This window comes from Abramis brama (assembly GCF_963993115.1).
Source record: "Abramis brama genome assembly, chromosome: 4".
NCBI lineage: Eukaryota > Metazoa > Chordata > Actinopteri > Cypriniformes > Leuciscidae > Abramis > Abramis brama.
The window spans coordinates 54138981-54156626 of NC_139966.1; the positions used below are offsets into that span (position 1 = coordinate 54138981).

The window sequence follows — 17646 nt, forward strand, 5'->3', positions numbered from 1 at the left end:
TGTGGAGGCCTAATGAGGAGAGTGAGATGTTGTGTGTGGTTGGCTGCTGGCAGAATGTCTCTACATCAGTCTTAACAAAACGAACCCCCAGCAGGGCGGCCTGTTTACTGCACTGCAGGCACAAACAGCCCCGTACTGCAAAAACTCGACCGTTTGAGAGACGTATTCCCAGGAAACTCGCACATCTCTGCAGGAATGCCACTGTCACGTTATATTACGGAGAGTCACTTGTCCAGCAACTCCACCAAACTGAAAAGAAATGTGCAGATGCAGTGACTACTGAGAAATGGGATTGTTATGTCAGTGGCTTATATGGAACATTATTGCTTTTACCCATGTTTTATTGTATAAAACAGCATTTTTTTTCATGAGAAAAAAGCATCTCATCATGCGCTTACCACATGAGTTGGTTGGCAATGAAACTGACCACATGTTCGGAGTCAGTGGAGTGTCTGTGAAAGTTGTAGGCCGCTTCGGACACTGATTTAGAAACAGTCTATCACTGACGGACATAGAGCTATTTCAGCTTGGGTGAGTCCCTGATCAAAGTAAAAATGATCAAAAAAATTCGCTCATCCGTGATGCAGGTCTAGATACATGCCTTTGTCATTTCTAGACTAAGCAAAAAAACAACAACAAGAGAAAACAACTTGAGATCTCTAGAAAACAACTTATGGCATGTTGAGTTCAAGAAATAAGTAGTAAAAAAAAAAAAAATAGTGCATGTTGTTTTAGGATTTCCATAGATTATTACTTAGCAGAGGAGTAGTTTAGTTCATTAGCCTGGGCAGTTTATTGCTGACAAGCACTGACTAAATTTGACATTAATATATTAATCAGAAATGAAATTCAGAACCATTTAACTGTGCAAGCACATCTATATTGGCCATAATGAAATAATGGTGGTTTCAGAATGTAGCTTTAAAATTACTTTTGTTAAAGACTCTTCAGAAAAGAGGCTGCGAGAGCATGTTCTCTACGTTTCTTGTAAAAATATTTATAACTGTGGAACCCCAGTCAATAAACTGCACTGCCTCCACGTCCTTGTCAGAAAACAGATGCTGTGAAACGCCACGAAGAAACCACCTCACAACTTCTGAGTATTCCTCTAAATTTTTCATAAACAGGGGCATGGACTGATGAAAAACACGGTATTGCTGACATCAACCAAAACCCAGATTTATGCTTTCATAATACATGCACATTTTTCTTTGGCAGAGCAGTCTCTTGATGCCAGATGTGGAAAAATGGACCAGTGTCCGACCCTATCGGGAGTCTTTTATGAGTTATATCCCTGTTTTCTCAAGGTGTGTGCAGTCTCGAGGGTGAGCTGTGAACAACCTGGGCATAGGCTTCAGGAAAGCACCTTCACAGTGAATTCATCCCTGAAAACAGGGTCAGCTCACAGCAAAGAGGACGTACTTCAGTCAAAGTCCCTGAAACAATGAAAGGATTGGATGCATGGAAAGTGTACCTTCTGCTTCTTGATTATTTTCTTCCCAAAACACTGGTTGTTGGGCAGTTCTGGTCCTAAAATCAAGCCACTACACCTCATCTGCAATGATATAAAATATATTATTTAAAAAAACACAGACATTATTTAAGCAATATCATACAAAGAGTGCTACAATTACACTTGCATGTTCTGAATCTGTGTGCAAATACAGAAATTAACTTTATAAAAGTACACCAACACTCGGAAATATCGCGTTGGAGTAATTAACCTTTTTCACATTTCCGGGTTTCTCAGAAGCGGAAGTCGCCATAGTTGGGTAAAAACTTCTGTCCACCTTATTTTTCAACGTGGAAGTAAGGTGTTTCCTGTGAATGTGTGAGGCTTCCGATTTATTAGCTGTTATGAAAATAACAATAAGATATACCAAAGTGCAGTAAAGTTTAAAACTGTTTGCACTACAAACCAGTATGTATGTGTTTATAATTAAGACAATGCATTAAAATAATATGGTAAGAAATACCAGTTTGCAATATAAAGCAGTATAACGAGCTGTTTTGTACAGCTAAAAATAACTGGAAGCAAATGACACTGGAAGCCAGACAAATGGCCACACCCGCTCTTACCTGAAAAATAAGGTGGATAGTGGTGAATGAGAGACTACATTAAATATATTTTTTCGGGTTCCCATTTGCTCAAATAGCAAAAGAAAAACTCCACAATAGTTATTTCATAACTTTCGAAAGAAAAAAAAAATAGAGAGTGATTGATAACGGCAGTCGGAAGAGAGAAAGATATAAATTTTACTGACATCACAGCCGCTGTTTTAGAAACACCCTCACAGCAGCGTTAACTAGTTTTTATTTTATTTTATTATTTGTTGCAAATGTAATATAATACAATGTAGGCCTATTGTGTTATAAATGTGGCCTATATGGCCTACTTTAAAAAAAAAAAAATATGAAAAACGTTGCAGGATTTACGACGCTGATGACCGTTAAAACACATCATCAGTCTGTGAAACAATTGTGTGTGACTAAAAACTAACCTTATATTTTGTTGTAGCCAAACAAAACTTCAGTTAATTACTGTAGAAACTTTCTCATAGCATACTCCCTGTTACTTTTATACATAATGTCCCCAAAAGACAACCCAACACACTACGCAATCAGAAATTAATACCAGCATATCCATTTTCTTGGTCCCTCTTTATTTCTCCAACGGTTCCTGTCTGACAGACGTTGCTGTTTAGCCAATCAGGTGCGAGAGTTTCTCTCCGCCCCGCCGCTATTGGTTGTTCTCTGGAGACTCGGGGGCTGTTCCGATATTAATGACCGCTGGGCAGAGAGACAGCGGCATGTCAATGTGACAACCGAACGAGCGGCTGCAGATGCGCCTCTGAACGCGGAGGAAGGAGGAGGTTGTCAGTGCGAGGGACTCTAAAAAGCTTCCAGACGGCTCTCACCTGCTGGATTTTGCCTCATTTTCACGGCAAAATATCAACGTTAGGACCGCTGTTATTTCTCCATCTGCGTTAAAAGAAGAACACGCGCGCGTATTTTCATTTGCGTGGCGCGCGCTTCCCGCTCTCTGGAGCACTGCGCTATAGATGAACGGAATACATGCCGCTTTATCAACCGGAATGACGGTAAGTTGTAATATTTGTCAATTCAACCTCATTTATTTTGTTCATAAATATACATTTCAGTCGTTTTACTGCATGCCTATCCACATTCAAGTTGAGAGAATATGCGCCAGAGTGAAATAATATGCGTCAGAAGGAGCATAAATGGAGGGGAAATGGATAACAAGCACGTATGGTACTTGAATAAATAGTCATGTCAACCTGGACCACTGCACAGAATTCCTGTTGCTGATGTCGCGGTCGGAGAACCAACGCATGTGTGCATCAGCAACAGGAAATCTGTGCTCCAGCTTGGCATGCGTATTTTTTGGACACAAGGCACGTCCTGGACGGATAGCCACAGGCATTCTTGCATCTGGCTGTTCTCAATCTCACTTATATCACCCTGTTGCCGTCCAAGATGTTCTACAGCACCCCTATAGCACATGCATTTAAAATGCAGTCGCCTTGAGCATCCACTGTACAGTAAGGATCGTTAAATGAATCGTTGAATGGAGGCATTGTGATTCGGATCCATTCGTCTGATCTGCATTCATTGCTTCAGTCTACTTTATACCATGCACAGCACAACATCTCCAATGCAGATGATGACATTTTTTTTTTAACCCAGCTGTTAATCACACAACCAGGGAGTTTGTCCTCCCACATCTTTTTGTAGATGGAGGCGGAGGGGAATCGTTGCACACGGGCATCGTACTTTCTGATACTCAAGTCAGAGATTGCAAATAGCATTTTATGTGCTTGCATCATTGTAACAAATGTTTAGGATAGTGCATCAAATTAAAATAAAATTCAAAAGAGATTGCATGCAGTGCATGCATCCATATATGTAAATATCCATATGTGACCCTTATCTACTAGTAAATAGATACCAATTAGATCAACTTGTTTCCGGGGCAAAAGTAACGTGGCCTGGAATAAAAAATATGGAAGGTTTTGGCTAATGAGTAGGTTTTACCATAGTGGACCTTGTCCTGCGGGACAACCATTACCTGGCCTGGGGATTCACTGACGCTTTACAAAGCAAAAATGTTGAGCAAAAAAATTGTGTAGGCTATACAGTAGTATAGTATATTTATATTATTGTGTATATTTGTGTCCTTGGAGTCTCTTTCATGACAAATTCTACAAACTTAGGCCTGAGCGGGCAATTTTTAATCAAAGATGTAATCACATGGGCCATTTGATGGCTGCCCTAATTAACAGACAATAAGTAAAACCCTTGATATAAGGATCTATTAGACATGGCCTTTGTGAGCACATTGAAGTCTAACTGATTTTAGTCCCTCTTTATATGATGAGGTGCTGGAAAATTGCTTTCTCTGATCGTTACATCATACCAAGCAGTTTGAGACACAAAGCAATGGTCGATGTGCGGTTTTGAAATGTTATTTATGCATTAAATATGCTTGATCTGGCAGATCATAATGCTCGTACACTTATCATAAAATTGAGCAAACACCATTTATCTTGTTTAACACATTTATTTTGTCATTATATGCTATATTGAGCAATGTAAACCCATCAGATTCAACACTTCCTTCGATTACCAAAACTAACTCATAAGCACAACTTATTCTGACATGTAAGGTCAGCTTATTTTTCTAGTCAACATTTAACCAGCTGCTAAGACATACAAGTTTGCTAAGATAACAGGTGCCAGAGAAGCCCTCTTCTTGTGCACTATATGTGTGAGTGAAAATTAGTCTCTCACATGGTACAGTTGAAGCAGGAGTTGCTAGATATTTCTGTGCTGAAACGTATGAAAAGTTAATATCACGATTATAGTAAACAAAAAAGTTCACGGTTAACAATATAATCACTGTGTTGTTAATGTGCTGGAAATATTCAAAAAGTACTGATATACATTCTCAAACTGAAATTATTTCTTAAACTTTTAAATCGAAAACCAACAAACAGCAAATAAAATTAGGAGCTCTATGCACTTTTTGTTTGCATAAACATGAAAATTCTACAACACCCATTAACAACAACGGCTGGATTTTAAATGAACAATCAATTTTGCTTGGGTGCTTGTGTGATATTTTTGCTGACTTTGCTTAATGGTGGACAGTATTTACCGTGAGTTTTTCAAATTGCAGTAATCAAATAATTTCGGCCTACCAGGGTTACAGGTGCTTGAGCCATTGTAGATGCTCAGTGTGATAAATTCCCAACTCCCAAGGTCATCTAACTGTGTTCAGTAATTTATTTGCATTATTTTTATTAAATTATATTAACACATTAAAGATTTGGAATTACGCGTTAATGCGATAATCTTACACACGCACACACACACACACATATATATATATATATATATATATATATATATATATATATATCAAAAAAGATAACTACCTATGACTTATCCTAAATTTCTGTCTATTGAAAAGGTCACCACACTCCACATTCTTTCATTGTTTCAAAAGCCTCGACTAGTTCTTTTTGATAAGATTTTGATAAGAGAATATGATAGCAGCATATGCTATCTGTGCTTTCAGGAGTAAACAGAGCAGAACCATCTGAGGAGCACTGCTGTGCTCTCCATCTGTTCTTAGATAAGAATGATACCTGTAGTAGAGGTATCCGGTGCGGTATAAAGCACATACTGGGAGAACTGGGATCTCATTATGCAAAAACAGTCAAGCTAGGGATGTTAAGAAAACACTAAACCATGCACAGCTACACCAATAGATCGACTGACACTTGCTATTGGGAACAAGCTTTCAATCAATCAGGCCCAATTAGAGTGAAATGCTGTATTTGTACCCTGGGGAATTTTATTGGTTTTCATAATTAGGTTCTTCATATAGAGAGTAGCTCAATGATGCAGTTATCCTGTGCGTTGTGCACGGTATCCTTCCCTTAGGCTAGGTTAGGTACAGTATGTTAGAGCAAACAGCAACGTTTCATGTCTCTGTATGAGCAATATGCAATAACACCGTGGATCAACTGTTAGGGACAGATGAGTCCGAATGTTCTTACAGCATATTTAGAACTCAGTGGAAAATGCTGGAAAACTACTGAAAACTAAAAGAGAATGCATAATTAGAGATGTAAAATTATGAATTATCTGATTAAAAATTATTATAGTGGCATATAAACATTATGCATTCTAATTAATGTCAATGTGTTATGTGTTTAAATACAAACTACATTTGCACCCAGAGAATCAGTTGAACCCGACTCAATACAAGCAGTAATGACTCAGTAAAGACTAGGGCTGTAACGATATGCGATATGAAACCGAAATCGCGACACTCAGATCCACGAACCTGTGTTGTGGTGTGAGAAGGCAGAATTGCGACACGTCCTTTCCAACTCCCAGAGTTATCCTTCCCGTCCAGATCCAATGCGACCACATCTTTAAATTACTATTATTATGTGAAGTTACAATTCTAAAATATGTAGGCCTAGATCTACACCACAAAACTATTTGAGGATAAATTCTTTAAAATTGGACAATTCCAGGGTTATGGACGTGACATTTGCAGTAAAAACTTGAAATAGAAATTCTCAGAAAATGCATTTAATACCAATATATTGAAATGTCTGTTTATATATCCATACTCCCTTTATAAAGGAGTCCAGACATTAGTCTCTACATGACACAAAAAATCTTTAACTTAGGTGGCAAAATATTTTTTTAGTAATTCTGTGAATTACACTGCGCAAACCAATACTACCAATACTACGGATGAAGAAGGGTTGGCTCTCCACAGAACATAAAAAATTCATTTTATTTTTTATTTTTCTTGTTCGTATTTATGGGGAAAAAAACAATGTTACGGACGTGACCGCTCTGAAAGCGGCACTAAAAGACTGCTTTAAAACTTTCACAGAGACCTCAAATAGACAGCACAAAGCCTTTCTTCAAAGTGAATTTCGTTTTGTATTTATTGTATCTTAATTTTAATCAAAGTTTCATCAACCAATTGCCTGGATTTAATCAATAAGAAGTATATAGCAGACAATAGATAATCACGACGCGGAGGCGCCGGCGCGTGAACTGGAGCTCGTCTCATAAATGAACCAAAACTCAGCGTATAAGGTAGCCTACTTGCCTCACAGACCTGAGAAATATATCTATAGAAAGCTTGAAATGTCTATTCAATTCAATTCAAAACAAAAGAAAACAGACTGCTCTCTGCTTATGTAATCCGTATGAAAGGTGCATTTCTCTCTGGTGCGTTCACTACTGCGAAGATCACGAGTCAGCATCATCAACATCATATTTGCAGCTGACACTGACACAGAAAACACTTGTTTATAATAAACAATTAAAATGTCTCCTTGCTATATTTGACATATTCATAATCATTACTTTTGCCGGTTCTATGTGACAGCTTTTAGGTGCTTTATTGGCAGCGCCACCCTTACATGTTATATGAACGCATCACAACTGCATCAGCACCGAAAACATGGAGGTTTTTTTTCAAACCCCCTCCCCCCCATATATTCTATATACACTGATTCTTATTCAAGCTACTGAAGTTATTCACCGAAGAGCAGTAAGTGATTTTCTCTTTGCCTTTTGTTGTTTGATTAACATCAATGACAAGCAGCAGCAGGTTTATTAGGCTGCTGTCACTTTAAGATCTCATGCATTGATCTAATATAGACCTACCATAGAGTGTAATATACAGACACTCATCCGTTTTCTTCGGATCTTCCAGATCTCCGGATCTTCCAACTGTTTATGTTCACTTAAGACATAACTGGCTGTGTTTATGTAAACCTTGTGTGTATTTTAAGTGCAATAAGATGCGAAAGACAACTTAGTTTAGTACTCAAGGGCTGTTTGACACTCTTTTAGTGTTCGCGTGGTTGGGGTGTATACGCTTAGAAAAGCATGTGAATAAAATGTTTAAACGACAAGGCTTTAAAACACATGTAAAGAATACACTTTCATGATTGTGAATAACTGCAATGTCACGTGTGCGTAACTCTACCTCTAAATTAACATGTTATGTGAATGTATGTTGCGTTGTACAGTATGTGGGACGGAGGCGCCAGAACTGCAACTGATAGAATACACTGTAGCTTGATACTAGCATATTTCTTTTCAAAAGCAGATTGTGGAGATATTTCACGATCAAAAGTCATGATATCGCACACCCCTATATGTAAGCATGAATTTGATTTTCTTAAAAGAGAAAATCAGCATCAAACAGTCAGTTACACATTTTAGAAACTGTCTATGTACACTTGTATTCTTTAAGGGAAAGAAAATACGGCGGTGGAAAAGCTGAAACTTGTGGGGTCCATTGGTTAATTTGGAACATTGATTCTACATTAACCATCGACTCTGCGCTGATTTTGTGAGCACATAGGAGCAGGTGCAAAGGGAAATGTTCCCTGTGCATTGCACTGGAAACAATATGCACACACATTGCATAGCAAAGCCTATTTAATGGACTCGTCCCTTACCTTTTAATCGCAAATCAATGAAGTAAAGGGCAGGGGGAGGAACAGCGAAACAGACTATGCCTCCCACTGAGAGGTCTATGCAAACTGGCTGGCTGCTAGGCCCTTTGCGTCTTCTCCAGGCCTGATTGAACAACTTACACTAAACATACGAAGAGAGGTGGAAACAAAATGAAAGCTGCAGTGAAATACAAAGAGGAGAGAGAGCATGGGTGTAAGAGTAAGAAGAGGGGTGCCTTTCGGTAGACATTTGTGTGAACCGTTGCCCTACTTTCTGTACGTGATCTGTATGACACAAGTTTAACTAGAAATGAAATTCTACAGCTACAACATTGTATATATTAAAAAAACCCATGTAAGTTTGCTGGTTACTTTTATGTTCTTGGCAGATATGTTCTAATCCAAAAAAGTATTTTGTGCTTATGACAATTAACAAAAAATGTGAAGTAGTATAATGGCTAGGAAGTGGAAAACTGGTTGTTTGAGACCCGTAAAAAATAAAACATCATAAAATCAAAATACATGAATGCACTTTCTAGAAAAGTGTGCTTAATGTGTATAAAACTCCAATTTAATGCCAATATAACTTCTTTACAGTGAAAAAAAAAAAAAAAAAGTGTTCTGGGGTAGATATCAGTTAGGTACAAGGACGGGTCAATACTACGGTGGCCGAGAGAGCTCAACGCGCTGCAACTGAAGAAAACACATGCAAATAGAAAAAACACCCGCAAATTAAGAAAACATCTTCATCAGTTTCACAACACATGTGTGCTCCAAATACTCACAACACAACCAAATACAGAAACGCGCAGCAAAAGTTCACAACACAACCAAATACAGAAACGCACTGCAAATAAGACAGAACACAACGGAAATGTTTCCGGGGAACCCAATAAGTGACGGACGGACGGCTGGGACGTACTTATTGCTCGTGAGCTTTACCTATGCCCTACTCTCTTAAAAGGGCAGACGGCAGAGCCCTTGAATTGGGCACTTTGGAGGGAGCGGGGCACTTGTGTGCCATTATGTTGATGAAGGGAGCAACGAAAGACAACGTAATTTCCTCATTATTTTCACCTGGGATGTTCCCATGACAACGCAGCGCGTGTCCATCAGCTGAATAGCTGTTCTTACCAGAAATATAGTATTATTACTGTTAACATAACTGTTGCAAATAAATATACATTTTATACAACAAAGTTTTTAAAATATGCGTTATATCTGTGTGTGAGTGTCTCAACTTTAAAACTTGCCGTCTCATATTTGGACCCTAGCTGCATTCTAACATTTCTTATGAAACTTATTTTAACATACTGTAACATGACAAAATGTGTACAATGTAACTGATGTATAGATTAATGTCTTTCCCTCATGTTCTTTTTCTCTATCTTTTTTTATTTATTTATTTATTTATTTTAGTCTTCAGCTCATTGTTCTTTTTAGTATTCTTATGACATTGAACATATTGTAAATACATTTTGTATATTGTATACAAAGTTGTATGTCATAAACGTGTCATCTCTGTATGTTTTGCAAAAAAATTAAATAATAATAAAAGTAGACAGCTGTAAGCACGTCCTAGCCGGGTCCGTGACGGGTCCTTATTGGGTTCCCCGGAAACATTTCCGTTGTGTTCTGTTCTATTTGCAGCGCGTTTCTGTATTTGGTTGTGTTGTGAGTATTTGGAGCACACGTGTTGTGAAACAGATGAAGATGTTTTCTTAATTTGCAGGTGTTTTTCTATTTGCATGTGTTTTCTTCAGTTGCAGCGCGTTGAGCTCTCTCGGCCACCGTACAATACTGCTTATTTCAACACATCTAACAGGATTACCACAAATGAAAGTAAAAAAAAAAAGAAAAAAAAAAAGAAGAAAACACACACACATAATGAAGAAACAGATGCAAAAAATAAAATAAATAAATAAACAAAAAACAACAACATAATCCCAAAAGCAGTTTGCACTACAGAGTTGCTACAGCTATTTTCCAATACCCAGAGGGGCTAGTTTGAGCTTTAAGAGGACCTCAAGCTTAGTAATCAGTCCCCAGCCCAAGATTTACAGCCCATCTCAAATAGCACGGCCCAAAGCAAACATTGAAGCCGGGCTGCCACCGTTCAGCCTGAGTTACTTCCCAGGGTCAGCAGGCCTTCTGCCCACCGGACACATTTATTCAAACATGCCCCTATATTTCACAGGCCCAATCAAGATGATGCTAGCTCTGTGATATCAGGTCTGGCAAATAATGACGGGCAACGATTCTCCGGCTCCTCTCCCTCCAATTTCGTTGACTTACTCTGCAGTTCATCAGGATGGTGATTAGAGGCATCCATCTTGAAATTCCATTTTCTCTGGTATTAGTTGCATTTCTCTCTGTCTCTGAAAGTGTGCTGCACTATGCAAGGTATTGCCACTTACGCTCTATGAGCCACGGTGTTGTTCCAAGTCCTTAAGTGTGTACGCTCTCACCTACACTTAACTGGGTTAGGCCTAATTTCCTTCATTTGTCTTTGACTGGAGTTTGGATGGGTGTGCAGTACCTTTATCGCTGTTACACAGTTATTGGAGGTTAATACAGGTTTAGTTGTATTAGTTTGTCTCCTCTCCTGGGAGATTTTGTGTGGATACTTTAACAGAAACAGCCTCCAGAACACAATCATGAGCCAACCATTACATGCAAAACAAGACAATATTTACCATTGCAGAATCAAGAGCTTTAACATGGTTATTTCTGGAGGATAGTGTAATGATTTTGTAGTCTTAAAATGAATAAAAAGTTATTTGATTTCTTTCTCACTTCACAATCTACAGTACATGCAATATGCCAAATAGTTTTAGCTACCTTTTTAGATGTAGTTGAATAATCTAAATAATTGTGTTCTGAAATATTGTGGACATACCAAACAGTTGCAGATAATTCTGTGGAACTATGGAAACCTTGATGTAACGCACTCAAAACAGTGCCAAATTATTCAAGCCCCATTGAACTACGCCTTTATTGTGCATTGGTAAATGATCCTATTCACTATGTAAAACACTGAAACTCTGGCCCTGCATCAAAAACATAACCTTGTCTAAAAGGGCAAGATAATAAAGACAATCCTGCATAACAGAAAATGCAAAGTAGTACAAAAACATATTGAATGTGAACCGTCTCTAATAAGAGAAACACTTAATTTATTATGCACCCTTAAATTGTTCTACACTTAAAGTATATTAAATACTAAGGACTAATTTAAATCACTATTAATATCTTGGAAAATATCTGGAAAAATGACAGGTCCAGAACTATCACAAATTAGAAGAAGAGACTAGAAAGATCAAAAGAATAACTAACTGCATTTTCGCCTTTTGCACATTAACACTAGGCTGTTAACAGACAAGCATGCTTACGCACTGCACTAGTAGTGAACCAGCACTACCATAGAGAACATGCAGGTACTGCAGGAGCAGTGCTCCATTTAACACCTAGGAAAATAGGCCATTCGTGTCAGTCAGGAAAACTAGATGCATTTGGCTGACACAGGTATTGTGAAGCATCCATTTTCCAACCACTGTGAGAGAAGCCGCATACCTATGAGGTGTAATAAACACTCAAATTTAATAGCACTCATTACCCGCTAGACTTTACAATTTGCAATTAACAATTTGACTCTGTCTATGGAAAGAGAGTGTAGTTACTAGTGTCTCTGTTTACAACACAAGTATAGTTCATTGATGGGCGAGACATTAACAGATCAGATACTCTTTTGTAATCATGATTACCAGACAAAACAACTGAAACGGAGAAGGCCCTGTATACCATGTATTTCAAACAGATTCTGTTGCCACAAATATTAGTCACCAGAAGGTCCCTTTATTGAAGCTTTTTCTGAATGTTCTTGGCTTTATGAAGAATCTTGTTGCCTTGGAAAATCACACATTTCGCCCCCTCAAATACTCAACACACTCTCACCTCCACAGAGCATTGAGGGATGAACTCCCATTCCTCCATGTCTGCGAAGCTTACTGCAGACTTTTTGTGGAATCCTTACTTACTCACCACCTTCCTTAGCCACTGAAGTTGAAAAGAGGGATGATGATTTGATAAAAATTCTCTCTCCTTTTGTCTCACTCACTTTCTTTCTGGCTACAGCTTCCATGGTAACCTTGGTGATGCAGAGAGCTCTCACAGAATTACTGTTGGATTTTTTTAAAGGCTCTTCTGCATAGCAAAACAAAGATAGTTGCTTTTAACAGTAGGAAAATAAACAATTGGTATAATACAGTTGAGACAGACCCAACATGGCATGTGCAGATACAATATATAATATTCAAGGCCATGGTATATGTTGCTTATAGCCCAGTTGCATTATTTTCACTAAACAGGAGTGTAATGAGAATGTTTTGTGTACACAGCTATAACATTTCATCATGGTGCATTGCATCTGGGGAATGTACCCTTCTGAAAAATAAGCAGCAATATTAATGCCTACAACAAGTCAAACACACTAAGCTTTGTAATTCCCACATTTTAGGACAACTTCGGCTTTAGAATCCCAAAATAATATCTTGGGTGAAGGACACCCATATCCATATGTCAAAGGCTTAGCGTGCAAGGTACTGCTGAATAAAATGTCAGCAGACATCAGAGTGCTTTAATGTGGCTTTTGTAAATGTCAGCATGCCTCTGTCTTGCCTTAGTGATGCCCTTGCATTTTTCGATAATTATATGCTAATATTTTTCATCTCTTTCTTCTTATTTTCCTCAGGTAGAAGTGGATTAGGATGATGATGGCACCATCCATAGTATTAAATGAAATGAACAGCCTTGCGTCTGCCTAGCTGAAACCACCGCTACCTGAGGTTTAATGGTGACCTTTTCACCTTTATCTGCCCAGCCAGTAAAATTCCATACACCACCTTCAGAGTCTGAATAACGGGAGACTTAGCAACGGGACATTGCATCTGTTGACAGCACATCGGTCAGGGCCTAGGGAAGGCCCTCTGTTGGATTCAATAGTTATCACCACAAATGGTTGATTATTTTTGAAGTGAAGTGCTTTTGCTGCAAAATCTTTAAGGACCAACTCCTTACTGGTGGGAACTGTGCCAATATGAAGGACATATCATTTGCGGATTATTTGCTAGTGGGCCTTGCAGTGACTACTTTTGTTCTTGCTACAGAAGAGAGAGTCAGTTGTCCCAAACTTTGTGTATGTGAAATTAGACCCTGGTTTTCCCCTAGCTCTGTCTATATGGAGGCTCCTACTGTTGACTGTAATGACCTGGGACTTTTTAACCTGCCCATGAGATTGCCATCTGATACACAAGTCGTTTTACTTCAGACCAACAACATTGCTAAGATTGAGCACTCTTTGGATTACCTGCCCAACATCACTGAGATTGATCTCTCACAAAACAACCTATCATCAATAAGTGACTTCAACATTGGCCACCTCCCTCAACTCTTATCCCTACACATGGAGGAAAACTGGATATGCGCCCTACAAGACAACAGCCTTTCTCAACTGACCAACCTTCAGGAGCTCTACCTGAATCATAACCTCATCTCCTTTATTTCTCCAGAGGCTTTTCGTGGCCTTCAGAGCTTGCTGAGACTGCATCTCAACTCCAACCGGCTTCAGAGTATAAAAAGTGAATGGTTTGAGCCATTACCGAATTTGGAAATTCTAATGATTGGGGAAAATCCTATCCTTTCAATTCAGGATATGAGCTTCAAGCCTCTAAGAAACCTGCGCAGTCTGGTTCTTACTAGAATGAACCTCTCACAGATACCAGATGATTCACTTCAGGGCCTTGACAATCTGGAAAGTATCTCATTCTATGATAATACATTCCCTAAGGTACCCCATGGTGCTCTCAAGCATCTTAAGAGCCTGAAGTTTTTGGATCTCAATAAGAACCCCATTGGGAGAATTCAAAGGGGCGACTTTGTAGACATGCTCCATCTTAAGGAACTGGGCATTAACAGCATGCCTGAGTTGGTGTCCATTGATAGTTTTGCCCTCAATAACCTCCCAGAACTGACCAAAATCGAAGCCACCAACAACCCTAAACTTTCGTATATACATCCAAATGCTTTCTATAGGCTACCAAGGCTGGAAACTCTAATGCTAAATGGTAATGCTTTAAGTGCCCTGCACCGAATCACAGTAGAGTCCCTCCCAAATCTGCGGGAGGTAAGCATGCACTCTAACCCTATCCGCTGTGACTGCGTTGTACGGTGGATGAACATGAACAAGACAAACATCCGTTTCATGGAGCCTGACTCCCTGTTCTGTGTGGAACCTCCAGAGTATGAAGGTCAGCATGTGCGGCAGGTTCACTTCAGAGAGATGATGGAGATCTGTCTGCCTCTCATCTCTTCAGAGAGCCTCCCCACACAAATCAGTGTGGATAGTGGGAGATCTGTGTCCCTGCACTGCCGTGCCTTTGCTGAACCTGAGCCAGACATATACTGGGTGACTCCGTCTGGGAGAAGGATCATCCCAAATGCAGTTTTTGAGAGATTCTACATGCACCCTGAAGGCACCCTTGATATTTATGATATCACTGAGAATGAGGCTGGATTGTACACGTGTGTGGCACACAATCTTGTTGGGGCAGACCTAAAATCTGTCTCGGTGGAGGTAAATGGATACTTCCCACAGCCTGTCAATGACTCACTGAATGTCAACATCCAATCTGTACAGACCAACTCTGTGTTGATATCCTGGAAGGCCTCTCATGGTAGCCTGGCACCAAACATTAAATGGTATACAATGCCCAGTGCAAACCATCCAACTATGGCATTCACAGCTAGGGTACCATCTGACATGACTGTATACAATCTTACACATCTCAACCCTGCTACACAGTACAAAGTGTGTGTGGACATTCACAGCATCCATCATAAACACGACACCAAGTGTGTCAATGTCCTAACTAAAGGATTAGAACAAGCCGTAAAGAACTCCGAGAGGTGGGACGTGGCACTGATTGCTGCATTTGGTCTACTTTTCATTGTGATCTTAGTGGCTTGCTTTCTGATTTATGTCTTTATGAGGAACCACTGCATTTATGGAGAACTGAAGCGATACCCTTCCAAAATGGCTCTGATGTCTGAGACCAGCCAGCAGTCTCCTTTTACAAGGCTCTGGATTTCTGGGAAAGGGATGCCAGCTGCTGTTGAGGTTAAAGCTACAGTCATAAATGTGTTGGACAATGCCTTTTAAGCTGCACACGCAGAGGACCACAAATACTACAAGCAAACTGACAAGGCAAGAGTGGAGAACATACTGTTCCAACTTGCCATTTATCGTTTTGCCTTGACACAGACATCAAATTCAAATGGAAGGGATGTCTGAAAATCTATAACTAGCTCTATATCCCCTCATCATGAGCTGTCAGATGTGGCAAATGGCAATGGAACAGTGGTAACTAGCGAGAAGTAGAGGGAGAGACTTGCTGCCAAAATATGCAGTGTGATATTTGTAGGCCATTCAATGAAAACAGATGATATTAAGACCTCAAGAAGGTGTTGTTTCTCATACCTGACTGTTACATGTGTAAAGAGTAGTGGAACAGTCTTTGTGGTCCCAAGCAATACCGTCTGTGCTGTACGACAACCATAGGCGCGTTAGAGACCTGACTGTTTGTTGAGAAGGAAATCTAGTAGAATAGAAGATCACGGTGATTATGATGTGAACTTTTGATGAAATATGTTGTTTTTCTATTTAAAAGCAGATCTGTCTTTTCATGGCTAAAATTGTTATATATTCTATCCAGAAATGTAACAGGTATCTTCTGTGCAGTAGCCAGGCAGTAAACAAGTGTGAATTACTTGCAGTATGAAAGATACAACTTAAGCAACGAGACCACACATTTGCTGAATAAAACACAAATGTACATTTTAAGGAATCTATATACATACATATATTATATTTGATTATATTACTATCAGGACTGGATGTTGTTGAATGCAGACGCTTTAAAAGCATCGCTCATATAAATTGCCGTAGGTTGATCATGACAGGGTAAGTGCCTACTCCTGAATCTTACACCAGAAAAAAGAAAAAGAAAAAAAAACTTTTGAATGTTACTTCTAATGGTTTCCTGAGAGATCCCTGGAGAACAGAGCCATGATTCCAGCCTCACGCAAATTTGTGCAAATACTATATCAGTATTTCTAGCATAAACATGGTTTAAAAGCATTGCGTCCTTGCTTTGAGTGTGAAAAAGCCATTTTTATATTGACTGTCTGTTCTACCCTAAGCACATTAGTCAATCAGACCAATGTGCTTAAGGTAATGTAAAAACTAAATAAATGTCAGCATTTTTTTTCTCATGTTGGAATAAGGATGTTTACTGATCTAGTTTCTGGGGAATAAAAAAAAATCATTTACCATTATGAACACGTGTCTTGAGAGAATAGTTCACATTCTGTCATCATTTACTCACCCCTCATATTATTCCAAACCCATTTAACCTTTTCTTCTGCCAAACACAGAATCTCCAAGCTGCTCCTATCTATATGATGAAAGTGAATAGGGATGGATGCGGTCAAGCTTAAAAGACAAACAAACAGGTGAACATGGAACATGTTGCAGTGCAAATGAACAAATATCATTGTATGGAAAAGAGCAGTTCAGACATTCTGCTAAACTTCATAAGTGTTTTCACCTAAGTAAGTCAAATGTGATTGAAACAACATGAGGGTCAGCAAATGGCAATCATTCGTAGGTGAGCTATTTTTCCAGTGGTACAAGGGGGGGGGGGGGGGGGGGGACTGCCAGATTCAAATCTAAGACAGCCAAACCAGCAGCAAAGAATCACATTGTATTTGCTCCATTTAAGATCCAGGACAGACTCACAACCCAAAAAATTACAAACATGATGAATGCTCGTCAGTCACTGACTGACACGGAAGATTTGTCAGACAGGTGTGCTCGTACATCAGCAAGGCTTTCAGCAGTGCAGACAGGCCTTTTAGAGGCCGGCTATCACTCAAACACAAGGAGAGCTAAATTATAACTCAAACTCTATACCGGCACTGTTCAGGCAGGCTGGAGTCCACCAGCCTTTGCCTTCGCTTTTCAGTCACATTTCAGGTTGAGGTGCTTCTGTAGCTACAGACA

At 39.2% G+C, this 17646-nt stretch overlaps 1 protein-coding gene across 2 annotated transcripts; it reads left to right on the forward strand.

Annotated features, from left to right (window-relative positions):
• The first annotated feature begins 2812 nt into the window (after positions 1-2812).
• Positions 2813-16919, forward strand: lrrn3b (leucine rich repeat neuronal 3b). 2 transcript variants are annotated; one of them, XM_084111700.1, is made up of 2 exons: positions 2813-3101; positions 13279-16919. In XM_084111700.1, exon 2 carries the CDS (start codon positions 13624-13626, stop codon positions 15742-15744), a length of 2121 nt encoding a protein of 706 aa, XP_083967826.1. In that variant the 5' UTR covers positions 2813-3101; positions 13279-13623; the 3' UTR covers positions 15745-16919. The 2 variants fall into 2 exon arrangements, with proteins under 2 accessions (XP_083967826.1, XP_083967827.1); XM_084111701.1 differs by having other exon boundaries at positions 2974-3101; positions 13283-16919.
• The last annotated feature ends 727 nt before the right edge of the window (positions 16920-17646 follow it).

Coding starts and splice junctions, on each gene's coding strand:
- lrrn3b (XM_084111700.1), top strand. CDS start 13,624: ATGAAGGACATATCATTTGCGGATTATTTGCTAGTGGGCCTTGCAGTG.